The 19,496-nt window shown below is 36.3% G+C and overlaps 1 protein-coding gene across 1 annotated transcript in view; it reads left to right on the top strand.

Moving 5' to 3' along the window:
• The window catches only part of ABCB5 (ATP binding cassette subfamily B member 5), an 87,310-nt gene that overhangs the window by 42,594 nt on the left and 25,220 nt on the right, over positions 1-19,496 (top strand). Inside the window, exons 15-19 of the mRNA XM_045828292.1 lie at positions 1,286-1,423; positions 9,554-9,697; positions 10,598-10,702; positions 10,878-10,955; positions 15,850-15,933. Of these exons, the coding sequence (XP_045684248.1) occupies positions 1,286-1,423; positions 9,554-9,697; positions 10,598-10,702; positions 10,878-10,955; positions 15,850-15,933 (549 nt within the window). The remainder of the gene's footprint in view (positions 1-1,285; positions 1,424-9,553; positions 9,698-10,597; positions 10,703-10,877; positions 10,956-15,849; positions 15,934-19,496) is intronic.

The following is a 19,496-nucleotide window of genomic DNA, read 5'->3' as shown; positions in this document are numbered from 1 at the left end:
CAGTCAAACTTTTCAGAAAAGTTCAAACCATGGAGACTAATGCTGTAATTATTTGTCTTGGCCATGCATGATTATTTAGAGACATATTCCTTTAGTGAGTTCCCACATGAAAATGAAACAAAACAAGTAGAGATAGATACATACCAAAACTTATCTTGTCTAGCAGCCTTCCCAGAAAAACAATTGTCTTTGTCCTGTTAAAACACCTTCTTAGAAAAATTTGAGAAGAGGTCAAAATTTTATTTTAAACTTGTCACAAAGTAAATCTCTCCTGAACAAAGCCAAATAAAAGATTTTTCTTGGTAGAGAAATATTTTTTTAAAAAGGAAGGACAGTGATATCATAAAGGAATGTCTGATTAAAGATGTTAGGATAGTATAAGAATGATTAAAGTTCATTGTACTTTGAGAACACTGATTAACAGTTGTTAAGCTTGGCAAAGGATCCGTGTCCCTGGGAAGCCTTTCATGTGCATATTCTCCTTTGTGCGCAGATCCACCTCTGTCTTTCATCTCCACTCCCCACCCTGATCTGGGCCGCAGTCATCCTAACTGGGGTCCTCGTCCTGTTCCTGTCTCATCCCCTTCCTCCCCGCTCTGCTCTTCGTGGGGTCGTCAAATTTATTTACTCACACCACCAAAACTGGCCTCATTTCTCTAAATACCAAGAACAACAAAACTAGACTTAGAGCATTTTGGTTTAGAGCTTTACCCTATCCTATAATTTAAAGTCTCATTAAGTTTAACTTGATATTTTTGGAATTTCTTATTGTTTATGAGCTGGCCTCAGCAATTGTGCTTTTTGATCAGTTTGCAATGGGCAGCACTAGCAGGTGTGGAATGTATTATTCTCCTCAGATCTCCCTCAGGCTCAGGACCAGCCTCACATTTAAGTGCTATAAACTACATGCTATAAATTTATAAACCAGGAAGAAGGGGTCAGAAAGAGTGTCTTTGAGTCATCTCCCTCACAAAGCTCCTTTAACTAAGATCTGTCCCTGCTGGTGGAATAATTGCTTTGGATTAAGGCATTGTTTTCTCCAGTTAATTATACAGATCTTTGGGGACGGGGTGGAGGCAGAATAAGTTATCGTCACTCACTAACATTTTAGTATGAGTTGGACTTGCTCTCTGTGAAGCCTGAAAACTTCAGCAAGACCTGCACAAGAATACAAGTATACCACTTCAGTAACAGAGACAAAATATGCTTTTAGAGGGATGTTTAATAAAGTTCCTGTGAATTTCTAAGGCATTATTCTAATGGTAACCTGTATATTCATATTCAGGATATTAAAAAAGCTGATGAACAGATGGAATCCATGGCATATTCTGAAAAAAATACCCGCTCTGTTCCTCTGTGCTCCATGAATAGCATCAAGTCAGACTTTACTGACAAGTCTGAGGAATCTACTCAACATAAAGAGGTAATGGTTCAATTATCAACAAGTTTTACCATATTCTCCAATGAATTTTTATTTAGTACTTATAATATTTAGAATTTATTTATGATAAAATGTTACTAGAGCACTAAATTTATAAAACATAAATCTTTCCCAAACTTCACTCTAGCATCCACTATGAGAAAGAGGCCCTCAAGTAAGACTGCATTTTTGTCAGAGGTCATTGTGTGAACAAGAAATCTCATGAGAATGCTACATTATTCTTTCCCATGAGGCTAGCCATGGGTTAAAACAGTGGCTCAGGAAGTGTGGTACAGATACTACCAGTGATGCTCAAGATCAATTGGAGTCGTATAAAGACCCAAATCCACTCCACTACCAGGACACAGATAAGCACCAGCATGTACATACGGGATCTATCTAATCCTAGGTACAACCAGACAGAGTGCTGAGCAAAATGTTTAGAGTATGGGTTGAGGCCCAAAGCAGTGCTGGGCATGTTAAGGAAAGGGAGGCTGAATGGGGAAACAGAAATGAAACTTGAGATGAGAGTGGGGATTGAAGAGAGTAGTACTGAGGGGTGTGAGATTTAAAGAGGGTTAAAGAAAGGTGATCTGGACTATGAAAAAGCCTAGGGGTAGGAGTGGGGAAGCAAGCAAGGGATAAGTACTCCTCGCCCAAGTGAACAAAGCTTTGTATAGGAGGATACAGGCATCAGTGACCTGGCAGAAACAGACCCCTGCTCTCTGGGCCCATGGTTATACATTTACTGGCTAAGCCAAGAGCTAGAGAAAGCATTTGGTGGCCAAACATACGAGAAAACTGTATACCACAGGCACCTTGCTCTGAAAACACTGCAGGCAGAATATTGGAGAAAAAGTTCACCCTGCAGGAGCCTTCCCAGTGATCTACCAGAAAGAGTAGGGAGAAAAATTTCTTCCTCCTGCAGTATCTTTCCAGTACCCTCTGCAGACGGGGCTTGAGATCTTACTACCCACTAAAGGAGAAATATTTGTCAGGCAAAAGGGTGAATTTGGACGTGAGAGGCAATATATCAATAACCAGGACAGAGCTGGTATTATCTTAAATACAGAAACAGTAAATATAAGGGCCTGGAGTTGGGGGTTATAGTGACTAAAGAAGAGGGGTAAGCAGAGGGAGTGTGTGAGATACTCAGGGACTAAATCATGTAGTGTCTTGTAGGCCATAATAACAGCTTTGGATACTATTCTTATTCAAACAGAAAGCCATCAGGATTTTAATTAATGGTTCATGACCCACAAGGAATCTCTGGTTAGAACTGAGAGGCAGTGAACCTGAATGGGAAAAAATTGCAAAATTTTTCCCCATCTATCCTTGATCGAAATTTAATTTACTTTTGCTATGAATATAAACAACAAAGTACAGTAGCATTACCAGTGCCTGTGATGTCGCCAATGAAAATCACAGAAATTTTCATATCATATTAGTTATTTTAGATATCTCAGATCTATTTACATTCATCCCTATTAGATCTTATTACTCAATATGCTAATAATGAAGCATATTCATAACTGTCACAATTTGAATTTTTTGCTAAATTTTTTGAATACCGTAATTGACTTTCTTTGAGATCTATGGGTTATTTCAGTTCATCGTTGTGAAGTCTTCTGGGAAAGAGTCCATGGACTTCACCATTGTTCCAAAGGGTTCCACCACACAAAGCAGGTTAGAACTGTTGCATGAAAGGGTCTTATTCAGAAGAGTGTATGAACTGATTCACTTGATGTGGCTGCTGTGTGGAAATGGCATTTGGGAGTCCGAGTGGACCAGGGATAACGTAGCAGGGAAGAGATGATGGTGACTAAATAAGGGACCTGATGGGCCTGACTAAGGCTGTCTAAGGAGAAATAGAGTATAGGTAGAGAAGTGAGTAGAATGAGATTGAGACTTAGAACACTACAAAATTTTAATTTATTGAAAAGCAGTAGCCAGCAAAGGAGCTTAAAGAATGACTGGAAAATAAAAGAAAATCCAGGAAAGAGTGGTATTACAGAAGCCAGGTATGCAAAGTGTTACCAAAAGAACGAAGAAATCATTTGTGTCGATTGCTGTGAAAAACAGATGAAATTAGAGATTTCTACTTCCAGCTAAGGTTTATTTATGGTTAATTGTGATTAGATTTACCTTCCTGCCTGAAACAACTAAGAAACTGTACAAAATACATGAAACATTTCTCTAACAATGGACATCAGGCAGAATAAGACAGGCTTTGACCCCTAAGAAAGGGGAGAAAAATGAGATGAATCTTATCATTGACCCAGGTTATTACCTGAGTAGTTTCTAAGCCTCAGAGCTGGAAAGAGAAACCCAGACACAGCCTAGGTAATAGGCAAAGGTAGGTGAGTCTTCAGAGCAAAGAATGAGAGAGGAGAAAGCTTCTCAGAGACAGAGAGAGGGAGAGGGAGGTGAAAAGCATTGCCTCAGAGAGAGAAAAAAATTAGCCCCAGGCTAAACTCAAGCTCTGAGCCCATATAACAAAGCCTAAAAGCAAAACTCAAAAGAATCAAACTGGTCTCAAGTAATTTAATGTGTCCCAGAACAAGGCTCAATTTTATACACACACACACACACACATATATATATATATATTTATATATGAATTTTTAAATAGCCAATGAGTAAAATTTTCAATGTCTGGCATTCAATCAAAAATCACCAGGCAAGTTAAAATGAGGAAAAATGGTACTCCAAATGAAAAGAAAAATCAACTAATAAAAATAGATCTAAGGATGGCACACTTGGTAAAATTAGTAGGAATATTAAAGAATTATTGCAACTATGTTTCATATGTCCCCAAAGGAAAGGCAAGAGGGAACAAAAAACATTTGAACAAATAATAAAAAGAAATTTTCCAAATTTGGTGAAAACTAAAAACCTACAGATCCAAGAAGCTCAATAAATTTCAAGTGCAGTGAACATGAGTAACACTATCCCAAGGCACATCATAATCAAATTGCTTTAAAAAATGTAATAAGGAGAAAAATTTTAAAGTAGCCAGAGAAAAGCAACACAATATGTCTAAAGGTAAGAAAAAACACAGATTTCTCATTAGAAGCGATGCAAACCAGAAGACAATAAAGCAGTATCTGTAAAGTACTGAAAAGAAAAAAACTCAAAATGCTACATGCAGAAAAATGCCTTTCAAAATGGAGGCAACATATAAAATTTTTCAGGACAAAAAAGGCTAAAATAATTTATCACCAGCAGACCTCTACTACAAGAAATGTTCAAGTAAATTCTTCAGGCAGAAGGAAAGGGATACCAGATGGAAATCTGAATCTATATAAAGAAATAAAGAGTATCACAAATAGTATGTAAATGGGTAAATATAAAATAATTTAAATATGTCTTAAATATAATTTAAACATATCTTTTAAATATGTTTTTTAAAATAATTTACATTTTAAAGGAAAAAAATAACATGACAGTATGGGGTGTATAACACAAGTGAAAATGTATAAAAAATAGTCAAAAGACTGGGAGGGAGAAATGAAAGTATTCTACTTCAAGGTTCTGAAATGATATATATTATTATACTTGAAGGTAAACTGTGATGTTAATGGCAGTCAAAGTAGATTTAAGAGCAAAAAAAATTACCAGAGATAAACAGGGTTATTTCATAATTATAAAAAGATCAGTTTATCAAGAACTTGAAAAGATAAATTGACAAATCCACAATAATATTCAGAGATTTAAACACCCCTCTCTTAAATATTGATGGAACAAATAGACAAAAGTTCAGTAGAGATATAAATGTCTTTAATGACACTATCAACCAACTTGACTGAATAGACATTTATAGAAATCTAGACCCGTCAACAGAAGAATACACATTCTTTTTAAGTACACCTGAAACATTTATCAAGATAGAACATATTCTGGGCCATAATACAAGTCTTAATAAACTTTTAAAAATTCAGCGCAAAATAAAATTAAGTCATAAACAAAAACAGAATGCAACCTGGGAAATCTTGAGGTTTTTGGAAGCTAAATAACTCACTTTTAAATAATGGAGGGATCAAAGAAGAAATCAAAGGAGAAATTCAAAAGTATTTTGTACTGAACAAAAAATGAGAATTTCAAAATGTATGGGGTGAAGCACAAAGGGATAATAAGAAATTTATACTACTAAACACCGATATTATAAAAAAAGAAAATCTCAAACTAATAAACTAATAAAGTTCCCCCTTAAGAAACTAGAAGAAAACAATAATTTTAAAGAAGAAAAATCAATGAAATTTAAAGCTGGTTCTCTGAGAACATCAGTAAACTGATTACTTCTGGACTGACTGGGCAAGCAGAACTTAGAAGACAATATTGAGAATTAGAGTGCTGACATCATTAGAGTTTCTGTAGTTATTAATGCAATCACATGGAAACATTTATACAAACAAGTACTACAACACCAATGGAATGGACAAATTCTTTGAAGGGCACAAACTAGTAAGGCCTACTAAAAAATAAATTAATTGTTTGAATAATCTTACATCTATAAAAAAAAAGTTGAATTTGTAGTTAAAACCTTTTTTATAAGAAAACTCCAGGCCCAAGAGGCTTTACTGGTGAATTCTGCCAAACAGAAAATTGAAGAGGAAAGAGTTCCTATTCTATGAGACCAACATTACTCTGATATCAAAATTAGACAAAGAGCTCTGGCCAGTGTGGCTCAGCTGGTTGGAGTGCCATCCCACAAACCAGTTCAATTCCTAGTTAGGGTACATGCCTAGATTGTGGGTTTGATTCCACCTATGGGAGCCAACTGATTGATGTTACTCATATTGACGTTTCTCTTTCTCTGTTTCTTCCCCTCTCTCTAAAAATCAATGAACATGTCCTCAAATGAGAATTTTATAAAATTACACAAAGATATTAGAAGAAAAGCAAATTATAGACAAATATGCCATAGATGAAAAAATTCTTAACAAAATTTTAGCATTATAATCAACAATATATGAAAAGAATAGTACATTACCACTAAGTAGGGTTTATCCCAGGAATGTGAGTTTGGTTTAACATTCAGAAACTAATACAATTACCCTTATTTAAAAAATTTAAAGAAAAAAACTATCTATCATCTCAATAAGTGCAGAAAACGCATTTGATAAAATGTATCATCCATTCCCAATAACTCTCAACATACCAGAAATGGAAAAAAATTACCTCAACTGATTAAAGGGCATCAACAGAAAAATCTACAGTTGGCATCATACCGAATGGTGAGAGACTAAGATCTACAGCAAAACGAAGACGTACATTCCCACTCCTTCTATTCCAGATCATCCTAGAAATTCCAGACTGTACAACACGGTCAGAAAATAAAGGCATCCAAATAGGAAAGGAAGATGTAAAACTGTCTTATCCATGTAAACAATGCTGTGGAATCCGCAAAAAAAAGTACTAAAACTCATCTTTGAATTAGCAAGGTTGCAGGCTACATTATTAATATAAAAAATCAACTCTAATTCTATATATTAAATATTGGATACTAAATATTAAAATATGTAGTAACATCATGAAAGACTCCATGCTACCTAAATATGCTATAGGTTATAGCATGTTTTAAGATCTTCTGATAAAAAAGTATATGAATTTATAGGCATTCTGTTAAAAACATACAAAAGGGTTTTTAAAAAGTTTAAAAACTTTCTCAAAGAATTTAAAATTTCATCTTTTATATTTTAGAGCTTTATTGGGTTATAATTTTCATACAACAATCTGTGCATATTTAAAATGTACAATTTGATCAGTTTAGACACAACTACACACCTGTGAAGTCATCACTGCAATCAAGATAATGAACATACCCATTACCCCCAGAAGTTTTCTCCTGCCCTTTGTAACTCCTTTCTCCCACACCTCTTAGATGCCATTCTCCCTTTCCTACAACATAGATTTGCTTTCTGTCACTACAGATTATTTTGTATTTTCTTCCATTATATTAATGGAATCAGACAATATATATACTCTTTTCATCTGGCATCTTTTGCTTAACATGTGATTTATTCATGTTGTTTCATGAATTTATACTTCATTCATTTTTATTGCTGAGTATGAATATACCACAAGTTATGTATCCATTCACCAGTTGACATAAATTTGGGTCATTCACTCTTTTGGGGTATTACAAATAAAACTGCTATGAACATTCATATATAAGACTTTGTGTGTACCTATGCCTTCATTTCTCTTGAAAATACCTAGAAATGGAATGACTGGATCATATAGTAGGTATATGAGGGAGGGCCCCCCAAAAAGGGAAGGGTGGCCACATTGTAGTACAGGCTGCCAGGGCTAGATGAGTATTACAGAAACCCATCTGTATCAGTGTACCAGCAGGTATTGCTGTGAATGGCTGCCATTTGGCTTCAGTGAATTTTTTTGAAGACTTTTTCAATGACTTGCTTTAGTATATTTATTTTGTTTTTAACTTATTTCATTTTATTACTTTCTATCTTGATAACATTATTTTAGTGATACTTATTTTTTAACCTGTTATTGTATATTTTCCCAGAGGTAAAATGATAGATTATTCCATAGAAGCAAGATAGCCCTCCTGCATATACTGGTTCTGTAATTTCCTGGGATATTATATTATGTCCTGGGACACAATAAGCCTTTGTTTTACTACAAAATGAGGTGATTTTATTTAAAAATTTGATTAAAAACATTCATGCTCAGTGCTCAACGAAGAGTTGTTAGTATGCCTGGCTGGCGTAGCTCAGTGGATTGAGTGTGGGCTGGGAACCAAAGTGTCCCAGGTTCAATTCCCAGCCAGTGTACATTCCTGGGTTGCAGGCCAAACCCCCAGCAACCGCACATTGTTGTTTCTCTCTCTCTCTCTATCTCCCTCCCTTCCCTCTCTAAAAAATAAATAAATAAAATATTTTTTAAGAAAAAGAGTTGTTAGTATGCAACTTTTTAAATTTCTGTATTTTTTTGAATAGTCAACTAACTAAAAAATGAGGCTGTATGTGATGATGATCTTCAGAAAACTTCAAAAGGAAAGAATAAATAGTGAAATTAAGTAACCCAATGTAATTTTGGTTTAGCCATCCTGAAAATAGACTTTCAAGACTTTAGAATTTGAAAAGTTCTCTTGTTCAAACAATAGAGTGTGCATTATATTGCCAGACTAAAATTAAAGCAAGAGTTATAAACTATAGCCTTTCCTGAAGAACTCTCTGGTTATTAGGTTAATAAATGTCATTATTTCAAGCATACATACCATGAAGAAGTTTTAACGTATGAAATGCTTAGTAGTTTGCTGTCTACTTTACTATTCAAAATAATTACTCAGCACAGAGCTGTTCACAAGATTTTGGAAGTTTATCTCAGCGTCCACACATCCCATTGGAAGGGCTGGCAGATACCAGAACAATTACTTGCATTGTTCTTTCTCTATATAAGACCTGGGATTTTGAATAATATAATTCTTTCCCTGTAATAATAACATCGACAACAGCTAACATTTATTGGGTACTTATTGTTTGCAGATACTGAGTTAAGCTTAATTCTAAAAACAATCTTATAAGATAGGAATTGATATCATCCCCCTTGGAAAGATGAAGAAACTAAGGCTTAGCAAGTGTAAGTAATATGCTCAGATATTGGAGTAATTTTTTTGTAAATGGGAGCCCCAAACAAAGGTATTAGAAAATGTTTTTGTAAATTCTCATGAAACTAGAAAATGTTCAAGCTTAAAATGCTAATAAAACTTTTACCTTTTGTCACTGCTCGGTCCCTACCTAGATTTCTGCCCTGTCCTAGTGTATGATATTTCATCAGGTTTAACAGGAATAAAGAAAACGTGCCTGCCATTTCTTCTGTGAGTCTTAGCTATCAGAACACGTGGCTTAATTTGTACTTTTTAATGGTAGGGACTGAGTGAAATACCAGAAGAGAAGTTGCACAAATAGTCACTTTGGGGCAAGATGTCTGTATGTTTAAGATCACCATCAGTAATGTGGGAAGTGAAATCTTTCTAAGAAGAATTCTTCCTACTCTGCCACCTATTACATTTGCTATTTTACATTATAGGTCTGCCTAAGATGGCTAACACCAATTTCTATCATGTTTTCAAACTGGGTTTTAACCAAGGTATTTTATTTATAGGCAAGTCTTCCTGAAGTTTCACTATTAAAAATTTTTAAATTAAACAAGTCTGAATGGCTTTCTGTGGTTTTGGGGACATTGGCTTCTGTTCTAAATGGAACTGTTCATCCCATATTTTCTGTCATCTTTGCAAAAATCATAACTGTAAGTAAAACTAATTTGCTAATATTTTTAACAATTTTAAACAAAGTGTTGCCTGAGAGAACAGACCTGTTGTACTCTGATCTGGCAAGGGGAAAACTGGGACTTGTGGTAGGGTCACCTCCACAGAGGGATCCAGGGTAGAAAGGTTAACTAAATGTTCTCAGGGAATAAGCCCACCTCTATTGTGAAGTGTTTGGCTGGGCCTTGTTGACTGGACAATCAGTAAAGAAACTGCTTTGTTTTCTAATTTTGACTCCAATGCTATATCAGCATTCCAAAGCATTGAAGCAATAAAATAGACAAATACAACTGCTGTTTTTTCAACTAGTTGAGACAATGGCCATTTTTTATTACCAGCCAGATCGGGGAGAGGAAACAGAGTTTTGTATTATGCTGACGGACCCAGGAAAGTTGATGGATTCAAGGATTTTACTAGAGCTATGTTAAGTTTTCAGTCTCCAAATTTGCACAGCTATGCTTTGTCAACACAGATTCCAATACATGTATAATTACTGATTTCAGGAACAAGTTCTACGGACATGTACAAAGTTCTCACATTATAGGTAGTGCTCTAAATAGAATAATACTAAGAAATCTGAGTTATTAAAAGTTATTGGAAATAATTCAAACAGGTGGTTACTATGAAAATAATAACAGATGGAGGACTCATTTGTCTAATTTAATATTTACATAGCTGAAGTGATAGAATTAATAGCAAATTATGTTTTTACCATATTTAATAAACATAGAGGATAGAACGGTGGTGATCTTTCCCTCTGGCAATTTGTATATAATTTTATTATGTTGAAATTCATTTTAAATCCTAATGAATAGACAGTTTTGTTTTTTCTCGTTCATATTTTCCTCCAATCACCTGATAAAAAATGTATTCCTTTTCAGATGTTTGAAAATGATGATAAAACCACATTAAAGCATGATGCAGAAATGTATTCCATGGTATTTGTCATTTTGGGTGTTATTTGCTTTGTCAGTTATTTTATTCAGGTAAGTGTTCAATGAATTAAACAAATTTGAATGTGATTACTTTTTGTATTGTCTTCTCTATTTGAGTTAAAAATAATAACTAAAAAATACAAATAAGTAAATATAGTAACTAACTACTACAAAGAAATAGAAAAGAGAGTTAAAAATAAATATAGATTTTCTTTTTGTTTTCCAGGGATTATTTTATGGCAGAGCAGGAGAAATTTTAACCATGAGATTAAGACACTTGGCATTTAAAGCCATGTTATATCAGGTCAGTGTTTAGTTGACTTTTTCCTTATTTTATTTCAAATGTTCTTTTAAATATTCTAGCTTTGAGTTTTTCTCAAGTCAATTTCTTTTTTATTTTATTTTTCTAATTGTTTTTCAAATACAGTTGTCTCCATTTCCCCCCCACCACTCCCCGTCAAGCCATCTCCACCTCCTACCCCTGATCCCAACCCCCCTTAGTTTTGTCCATGTGTCCTTTGTAGATGTTCCTGAAAACCCTTCCCCATTTTTCCCCCATTATCCCCTCCCACCTCCCCTCTGGTTACTGTCAGTTTGTTCTTAATTTCAATGTTTCTGGTTGAATTTTGCTTGCTTGATATAATCTCTTTTTTCTCACTTAAAAGCTTGCTTTTTGTGTCCCAACCAGCATCTGATGTCAGAATTCTCATATGTTTCTCTAAGAGAAGCAAGTCCAAAATTATATTCTAAATTACAACTTATAGGAAACAGGGTTTAGAATCTACTTCTTGTTCCTTGCATTTTTCTTGACAAATCTATCTTTAATGTATAATGTAGTGTTCTAGGATCAGAATGTAAGATCAAATTAAAACTGAAAAGGAGGGTTAAGAGCTGCAATATCTTGGAGAACATTTTAAAAGGAGGAGTTAATTTCCCTTGTTCTCATCCATATGCACAGCTTAAGGTTTTTTAGTTTAGCTTTGTTTTGATTTTTGCATTTTTTCCCATTACCATTTATCCTATCCTACTTAAGTTTTTTTTCACTTCTTGTTTCTTAAAGCATCCAATCTCTCTCCCCCGATGGGAGGAGTCCTGAATTCAGATAACATCAGTCTAGCTGGCAGGTCAGCCTGCTGCACACAGATGATCAATCACACTTGTGAAATAACTAAAACTAGGTGGATTAAGTAATAATCTTGAGAAGTGAGTCTTCGGGGCAAATGGCAGGAATGTCGCAGTTCAGCACCTCAAAAATTCTTTCAGGAGGCTAAGGTGTATTGGGTTACCCTGAAAGCCAGTAATCATTTGGAGCCCTTCGCCCCACTTTCTGTCACCAGACCTCACTGTGCAGGAACAAATAGCTTCCTGCCAGGGTCATTTCTTTTCAGGAATACAGTTTCTGTCACTCAGTTTTTAAATCTTGTGACTTTTAGCAGCAGCGTTTGGAGAACTGCCGTGTAACAAAACTCCTCCGCCTTTGTGTGCTTAGGGAACTGTGTGACCCAAAATGCAGTGGAACACATGGGAGGTTTCCCATAGCAACCTGATGCTCAGAAGCAGTTGGTGCCTGACACCCTCTGCTCAAAAACATCAAGTCAGAGACAACTGGAGACACTCCTTAATCCAGAAAAAGAAAAATCTACCTAAGGGATCACAAAACGTTTTAATTCCTGCACACCTTGCTCATGTTAAACTTGGTACTTTAGGGGCTTTTTTTTTTTTAATGAACACTTTATGTTATGTCTGCAGCACATAACAATAATGTGGAGTTATAATTAATGCTATATTTCACACTTGTTGACAATTCCTGCTTATTTTTTTCTTTATGATTTATGTCTTTTCATGTTCGAGGATTTTCAATTTCTGGGAATTTTTTTAAATGTTCCCTGAGTGTCTGAATGTTTTAAGCTAAAGAATGTACATTTTGCCCCAGCTAGTGTGGCTCGCTTGGTTGGAACATCATCCCATAGACCAAAGGATTGCAGGTTGGATTTCCGGTCAGGGCTCATACCCATGTTGTGGTTCAATCCCCACACCAGAGGCAACTGATCCAAGTTTCTCTCTCACATTCTCTCTCTCCCTCCCTCCCTCCCTCCCTCCTCCCCATCCCCCCAAAATGTGTCCTTGCATAGGGATGTTTTTAAAAAGAGCATACATTTTAATTTTTTTAAACTTTACTTTGAAATTCCTCTCTAGAGGTTCACAGCATGCTTTTAGTGAAAGAGTCTCAAGGTCATGAGCCAGTTCAGCCAGCAGATATTATTAATCCAATATCCTGACTGTTAGTGATGGGCATTAATGCCCTGCCTAGCTAGCATTAACCATGTGAACATCAGGACAGTAACATTCTTGAATGAAGTGGTTTCTGCCCATAAGAATGCACCCATCTATAAGCCATAAACCCTGGCCCTTCAAAAAACATGCACATGCGAAGACACACAGAACCTCTCTGCTCTCCACCTTTTTAAATGTCCTCATAAATTTAACTCAGCCCTTTCAGCGTATTGTTTGTTTTCCCTTTTCATCTTTCAGTATTCTTTTTCTTCTTAGCTTTGTTTTCTTTTAATTGGAGGAAAATAATAGTATATTTGGCCTTTTCTTTGTAAATATCTTACCAGTTTTACTTTTGTTTATAGTAAGGGAAGCTCCTAATGTTCAGTTTTGCCTAACTCTTATTATCTCATTTTTATCCTGAGACTTTAAGTCTTACAAAGCATGCTGAGACTTGCAGCATTTTTTATAACCATTTTGAAACTTCATTTGAGGTAGAGGTATTTATGGAAACAGGTGTGGTCCTTTTGTAGGTATAAAATTTATATTTTATTTGATTACTTGAGCTCCTTTTAGTTGAAAGAATGTTCTAATTGTTGCTGACTTCAGTGGTTGTGGATAATTTATTGTTCATTGTGTTTCAAAGCTAAACTTACATTTCTTAATGATAAATGTTGACCTATAGATCCATTGGGTTTTTCAACAAATTTGAAGTTTATTTTTTCCCATTACTCTCTCAATTAGAGTGGCTAAGCTTCAGAGGGAGGGTCTCTAATTGGTACGATGATGGTGTTAAATGGTGATCACTAAGGGATCTCAAAAAGCTACTTCCAAAAGGATTTGAGGTAACAAGTACTGAAAAGGAGAAATAGGTAATGAAAACTCAACTACAATGCTGCAGTTCGATGGAAGGCACAGTTGATTAAAAACTCTGGCATCTGGTTGCCTAAATTCAAATCCTGGCCTCAGCATGTGCCAGCTGTGTAGCCTCAGACAAGTTATTTAATCTCTCAGTTCCTCAGTTTCCTCATTTATAAAATATGGATAATCATAGTATCTACCTCACAGAGTTGTGATGGGTAAATGGAAAAGTACATACCAAGTACTTATCATAGTCTATTCATTTCTAGTAAAATTATTGATAGGAAAAAGAATGTATTAACTAGTATCAAAGAACCCGATAGCCTTACTTGTAATTGTTTTACCATCAGGAATAGAAGAAGCAAAAATTTTTACTAGACCCCAGCTATGTTCTAGAAACTCTGCTAAGTGTTTCAGCATATATTCCCTATGCTGGAAAACAATCCCTAGAGTGCAGAATTGCTGACTTGAAAAGCAATGTTGGACATCTTGCTGATTGAACATCAAATAATGACTAAGACCAGTCAAATGTATCCTATGCCTTGTGTGTTGCTATAGAGTTAAGAATGCAGTATTCAGTAATAAATTCTCTTTCCACATTTTAACATTCTAATGTATCTAAATATTCTTTATGCAATTCATGTCATGTTACAATATAGAAATAATTGGAAAGTATATGGTATACTTAATTTTTTGAGTATATAATAAAAAACAGACAGTGGCTTCCAGTTCAAGACTACTATAGTATTATTGCCGCTGATGCAAGTGCACGGCATGTTAGGCTCTTAACTAGGGTTGTGTTTTCAAAGTTACTGCGCTGTGCAGATCAAGATCTCTACAGGATGCCGTTTGGATATCAAAGACCCTAAAGTGTTTGGGACACTATTGTAATGCAGGGGTTTAGAGATTAGCGCTGTCTGCCAGGGTTGTACACACTCTGGCTCCTGCCATATTCCTCCACGGGAGCTTTCTTCCCTCGTGACTTCATGATTAATGCACAGCCCTCCATGTGTTATGCTTTTGTTTCTCTAATTGGCAGAAATCTGTAACCTGAGCACCAGGTTCCTGGCTGGCTTGTTACAAGACCACAGTTTTTTTCACTTGCTAAAAATAAGTCATTTTTCAGAGACAGTCTTTATGTAGTTTTAATCCACAAGAGATATAACTGGTTTGAGAGAGTGGGAGGAAACATTCAATAGCTAATAAAAGGAAATCAGAATTCCTTGCTTTGAGAAGTGCTAAGTGCTGTCTCTATTTGCTGTTGAAAATAGAATTGGTTATAACATGATGCTTTTATCGCCTGTATTTTTGACTGTCTGCTTCTTCAGACTGCATGCTTCTTGGCTGCACAGGTTTTATAGCAGCCTCTCTGCCTTCTTAGCTTTTCACAATGGCCCATGCTTGTAAAATCTAGGGGGTATTATGAAGTATCAGGGAAATTCTTCCCTATGTGGGTCTGAAAGGGAAGGAGGCTTTTTGTTATTAATCAGTTTAGGTAGGAAGGTTTGGAAATATTTCTAAGTTCTGTTGCGCATCACCTTATTTTTTTAAAGATTTTACTTATTTATTTTAAGAGAGAAAGAAAGGAAGGACAAAGAGAAGGAAAGAAACATCAAATAGTTGCCTCTTGTGTGCCTCCAACCAGGGACGCGGCCCTCAACCCAGGCATGTCCCACTGGGAATCAAGCCAGTGACCTTTCGCTTTGCAGAACAACACCCAAACCACTGACCAAGCCAGTCAGGGCTCACCTTACTACTCTCCACAAACTGCTTGCAGAATAAAACTACAAATTACTTGGTGGTTCAAACTGACCATTTTAACATTAATCATTATAACAATATTGTATGATGGCAATGAGTCCATGCTGTTGGACTTAAGTTTTTGGTTTATATCTAAATATAGATCTTTGTGAAATAAGAAATGAAAGTCATTTGATCCATGATATTTATAAAAGTTAAGTACCTGTGAGTGAGGAGACAGGTAAATGCCTTGTCACATACTATAGCAAAACAACAACTCAGAGAATCTTTTTATTAATCACATGTTAATTCCCTTTTTTCTTTAGGATATTTCCTGGTTTGATGATAAGGAAAACAACACAGGAGCCTTGACGACAATATTAGCCATAGATATAGCACAAATTCAAGGAGTATGTATATTGCTTTTATTTTTAAATGATATATGTATGTGATACACATGTGTGCACATATGCACAAGTGACTGTGCCTATGTGTGAGCTACACTGACATGACCCACATAAGGAGACCAGGTAAGTCCCAGGACTAACAAAGAGTTCTCAATAAAAGATGTAAGGAAGCCTTGCCATTCTGGATATTTTTAACCAAAAATAAAGAAGATTTAGCAGATGTAATAGAACCAGTACACTGAAGAAGATGCAGGAATGAGTTAGTGAAAGAACTTGGAAATAAGTAGACAAGAAAAAGTAACAAAATAAAAACACAAAATTTAGAAGTTTTAATAAGAGCTTAGTATTTTTTCTTCCCACAGCAGATAAGATCTTATTTACCATAATGTCTGACAAGTTAGACTTATGTGTACAACTGGAAATTATTTTGTACTAAGTTTTTTTTTTGCTATTTTACTTCTTTCCCACAATTTTTTAAAATATATATATTTTTAAAGATTTTATTTATTTATTTTTAGAGAGGGAAGGGAAGGAGAAAGAGAGAGAGAGAGAAACATCAATGTGCGGTTGCTGGGGGTCATGGCCTGCAACCCAGGCATGTACCCTGACTGGGAATCGAACCTGCAATACTTTGGTTCACAGCCCACACTCAATCCACTGAGCTACGCCAGCCAGGGCTCCCACAATTTTTTAATATATTTTATTGATTATGCTGTTACAGTTGTCCCATTTCCCCCCTTCATTCCCCTCCACCCTGCACATCCTCTCCCACCTACATTCCCCCACTTTAGTTCATGTCCATGGGTCATAAGTTCTTTAGCTTCTACATTTCCCATACTATTCTTGCCCTCCCACTGTCTATTTTCTACCTACCATCTATGCTACTTATTCTCTGTACCTTTTCCCCCTCTCTCCTCCTCCCACTCCCCTGTTGCTAACCCTCCTTGTGATCTCTATTTCTGTGGTTCTGTTCCTGTTCTAGTTGTTTGCTAAGTTTCTTTTTGTTTTTGTTTTAGGTGTGGTTGTTAATTGTGAGTTTGCTGTCATTTTACTATACATTTTTTTATCTTCTTTTTCTTAGGTAAGTCCCTTTAACATTTCATAAAACAAGGGCTTGGTGATGATGAATTCCTTTAACTTGACCTTATCTGAAAAGCACTTTATCTGCCCTTCCATTCTAAATGAAAGCTTTGCTGGATAGAGCAATCTGGGATGTAGGTCCTTGCCTTTCATGACTTGGAATACTTCTTTCCAGCCCCTTCTTGCCTGCAAGGTCTCTTTTGAGAAATCAGCTGACAGTCTGATGGGAGCTCCTTTGTAGGTTACTGTCTCCTTGTCTCTTGCTGCTTCTAGGATTCTCTCCTTCATTTTTACTTTGGCTAATGTAATTATGATGTGCCTTGGTGTGTTCCTTCTTGGGTCCAACTTCTTTGGGACTCTCTGAGTTTCCTGGACTTCCTGGAAGTCTATTTCCTTTGCCAAAATGGGGAAGTTCTCCTTTATTATTTGTTCAGATAAGTTTTCCACTAGTTGCTCTTCCTCTTCTCCTTCTGGTACCCCTATAATTCGGATGTTGGGACGTTTAAAGATGTCCTGGATGTTCCTAAATCTCTCCTCATTTTTTTGAATTCTTATTTCTTCATTCTTTTCTGATTGTATGTTTTTTACTTCCTTCTGGTCGACTCCATTGATGTGAGACCCAGCTTTCATTCCATCACTATTGGTTCCCTGTGCATTTTTCATTTCACTTATTGTAGCCTGCATTTGTTCATCTAATTTGCGACCAAAATCAACCAATTCTGTGAGCATCCTGATCACCAGTGCTTTGAACTGTGCATCTGATAGGTTGGCTATCTCTCGATCACTTAAAAAAAAAATGATTGTGGGGCTTTCAGTTCTGTTTGAGCCATCTTTTCCCCTCCTTTGGTCTGGTCACACCTATTACGTATGAGGGGTGGAGCCTTAGGTATTCACCAGGGCGGGGCACCCCAGTCGCTGGGTTGTGATGTTGTAAGTGGGGGCAGGGGCCGAGAGGGAACAATGGTGCTTGCTCCACTCTCCATGTGACCTCAGTCCCTTCCGCTGCTTCCCCCAGCAAACTGGGCCCCTCTAGTGCCAATTCCCACGTGGGTGGGCTTGTGCACACTGTGGGACCCTCCAAAGACCTCTCCTGGGAGTCTGGGAGTCCCTCCCTGCTCTTCAATCCCCACAGATGTCCTCAATCAGTGCCACAAGGCTCTATTTCCCAGCACTGTGATCTGGGTTGTATTCAGTGCCTTGCTTCACAATCGCCACCTTGCTGGTTCTGCCAGTTGCCACCCCTCGGCGGAGGTCTACCAGCTGCCACTTGTGCGTTCAGGGTCCACTGCTGCGGTCTTGCATGCCACGGATGCCTCATGCGCCTGGTCCCAATGCTCTCTGCTCTCTGCACCAAGACCCGCGCCCGGATGCCAGACTCCGCCCCTCCTACCGGTCTGAATGAATGCGTCTATTTTCTTGGTTGTCTGACTTCCATTCAGATCAATTTTCTGTCACTTTTGGTTGTTATTCTGTTTCTAAATTGTTGTTGTCTCTATCTTGGTTGTGTGAGGAGGCACAGTATGTCTACCTATGCCTCCATCTTGGCCAGAAGTCAATTTTGTGCTAAGTTTTATTCAGACACTTGAAACTTTCTTGTTGCAATTAGTGAATGTTGGTTCTCATGATAACTTCTGAACAGGTGAAATCATTTTCATTGACTGAGCAGTAATAGCTAAAGAGAAATGGTTGGAATACTGATGGTAGATTTTATAGTTGTTAAATTTAAAAAGCAAAATAACTGAAGAAAGATTTCAAGTCTGAGACTATATGTATTAACATGTTATTCACATAAACCCTTGCTTGAATGGATACTCTTTTTATTGAATGAAGAATTATTTACCATCTTATTTGTCCACTATTTCTTTTCCCATGAAGACACACTACACTAGAGAAGAATCATGAAAAAATCATTCAGGGCCATATTTCCTGTCATAGCAACTTACATTTCATCTCAGTTTCTTCATCATGCAATTTCAGTTACACTTTATTTTATCAGATTTATTAGAGTGAATGTTCATAAAAAGAACATTAAATAAACATTATTTTGAAACCTTTCCTAATGATCACAAATATATTCTCCTGGCAGTTTTTAGAAGCTCTGATATTTTGAGAGCCATGAGAAGAACATGTTAGTGAAATAAAGTCATAGGACAACATGATTCCTGAAATAGTTGATTAAATACAACTAACTTAGCTGGTATTATTTCAGCCTGAGGTAATGGCGTAGTGCCAGTATATCTGTCAACAGACTATTTTCTGTGTAACATGTCATTTTACTAAAGGTATGAGGCCATTTTAGATTCTTTGGAAGACTAGATTCCACAAAATTATAAGAATATAATTGCTGTATCTTTTTGCAACCCCTTTTCATCAACCTAAAGGCTTACCTCACTTTTGTCCACAAAAAGAAGTGTTATGGACATTTCCATGTATGCTTGATGTAATACTGACAGACCAAATGTTAGTTCTAAGAACTCTTCTCATCA

Source organism: Phyllostomus hastatus, unplaced genomic scaffold (assembly GCF_019186645.2).
Source record: "Phyllostomus hastatus isolate PE091 unplaced genomic scaffold, TTU_PhHast_1.1 phas_scaffold_78, whole genome shotgun sequence".
In the NCBI taxonomy this organism is placed as follows: Eukaryota; Metazoa; Chordata; class Mammalia; order Chiroptera; family Phyllostomidae; genus Phyllostomus; species Phyllostomus hastatus.
The sequence above is the reverse complement of the archived record's forward strand: the minus strand, read 5'-3'. Positions and strand labels throughout refer to the sequence as shown.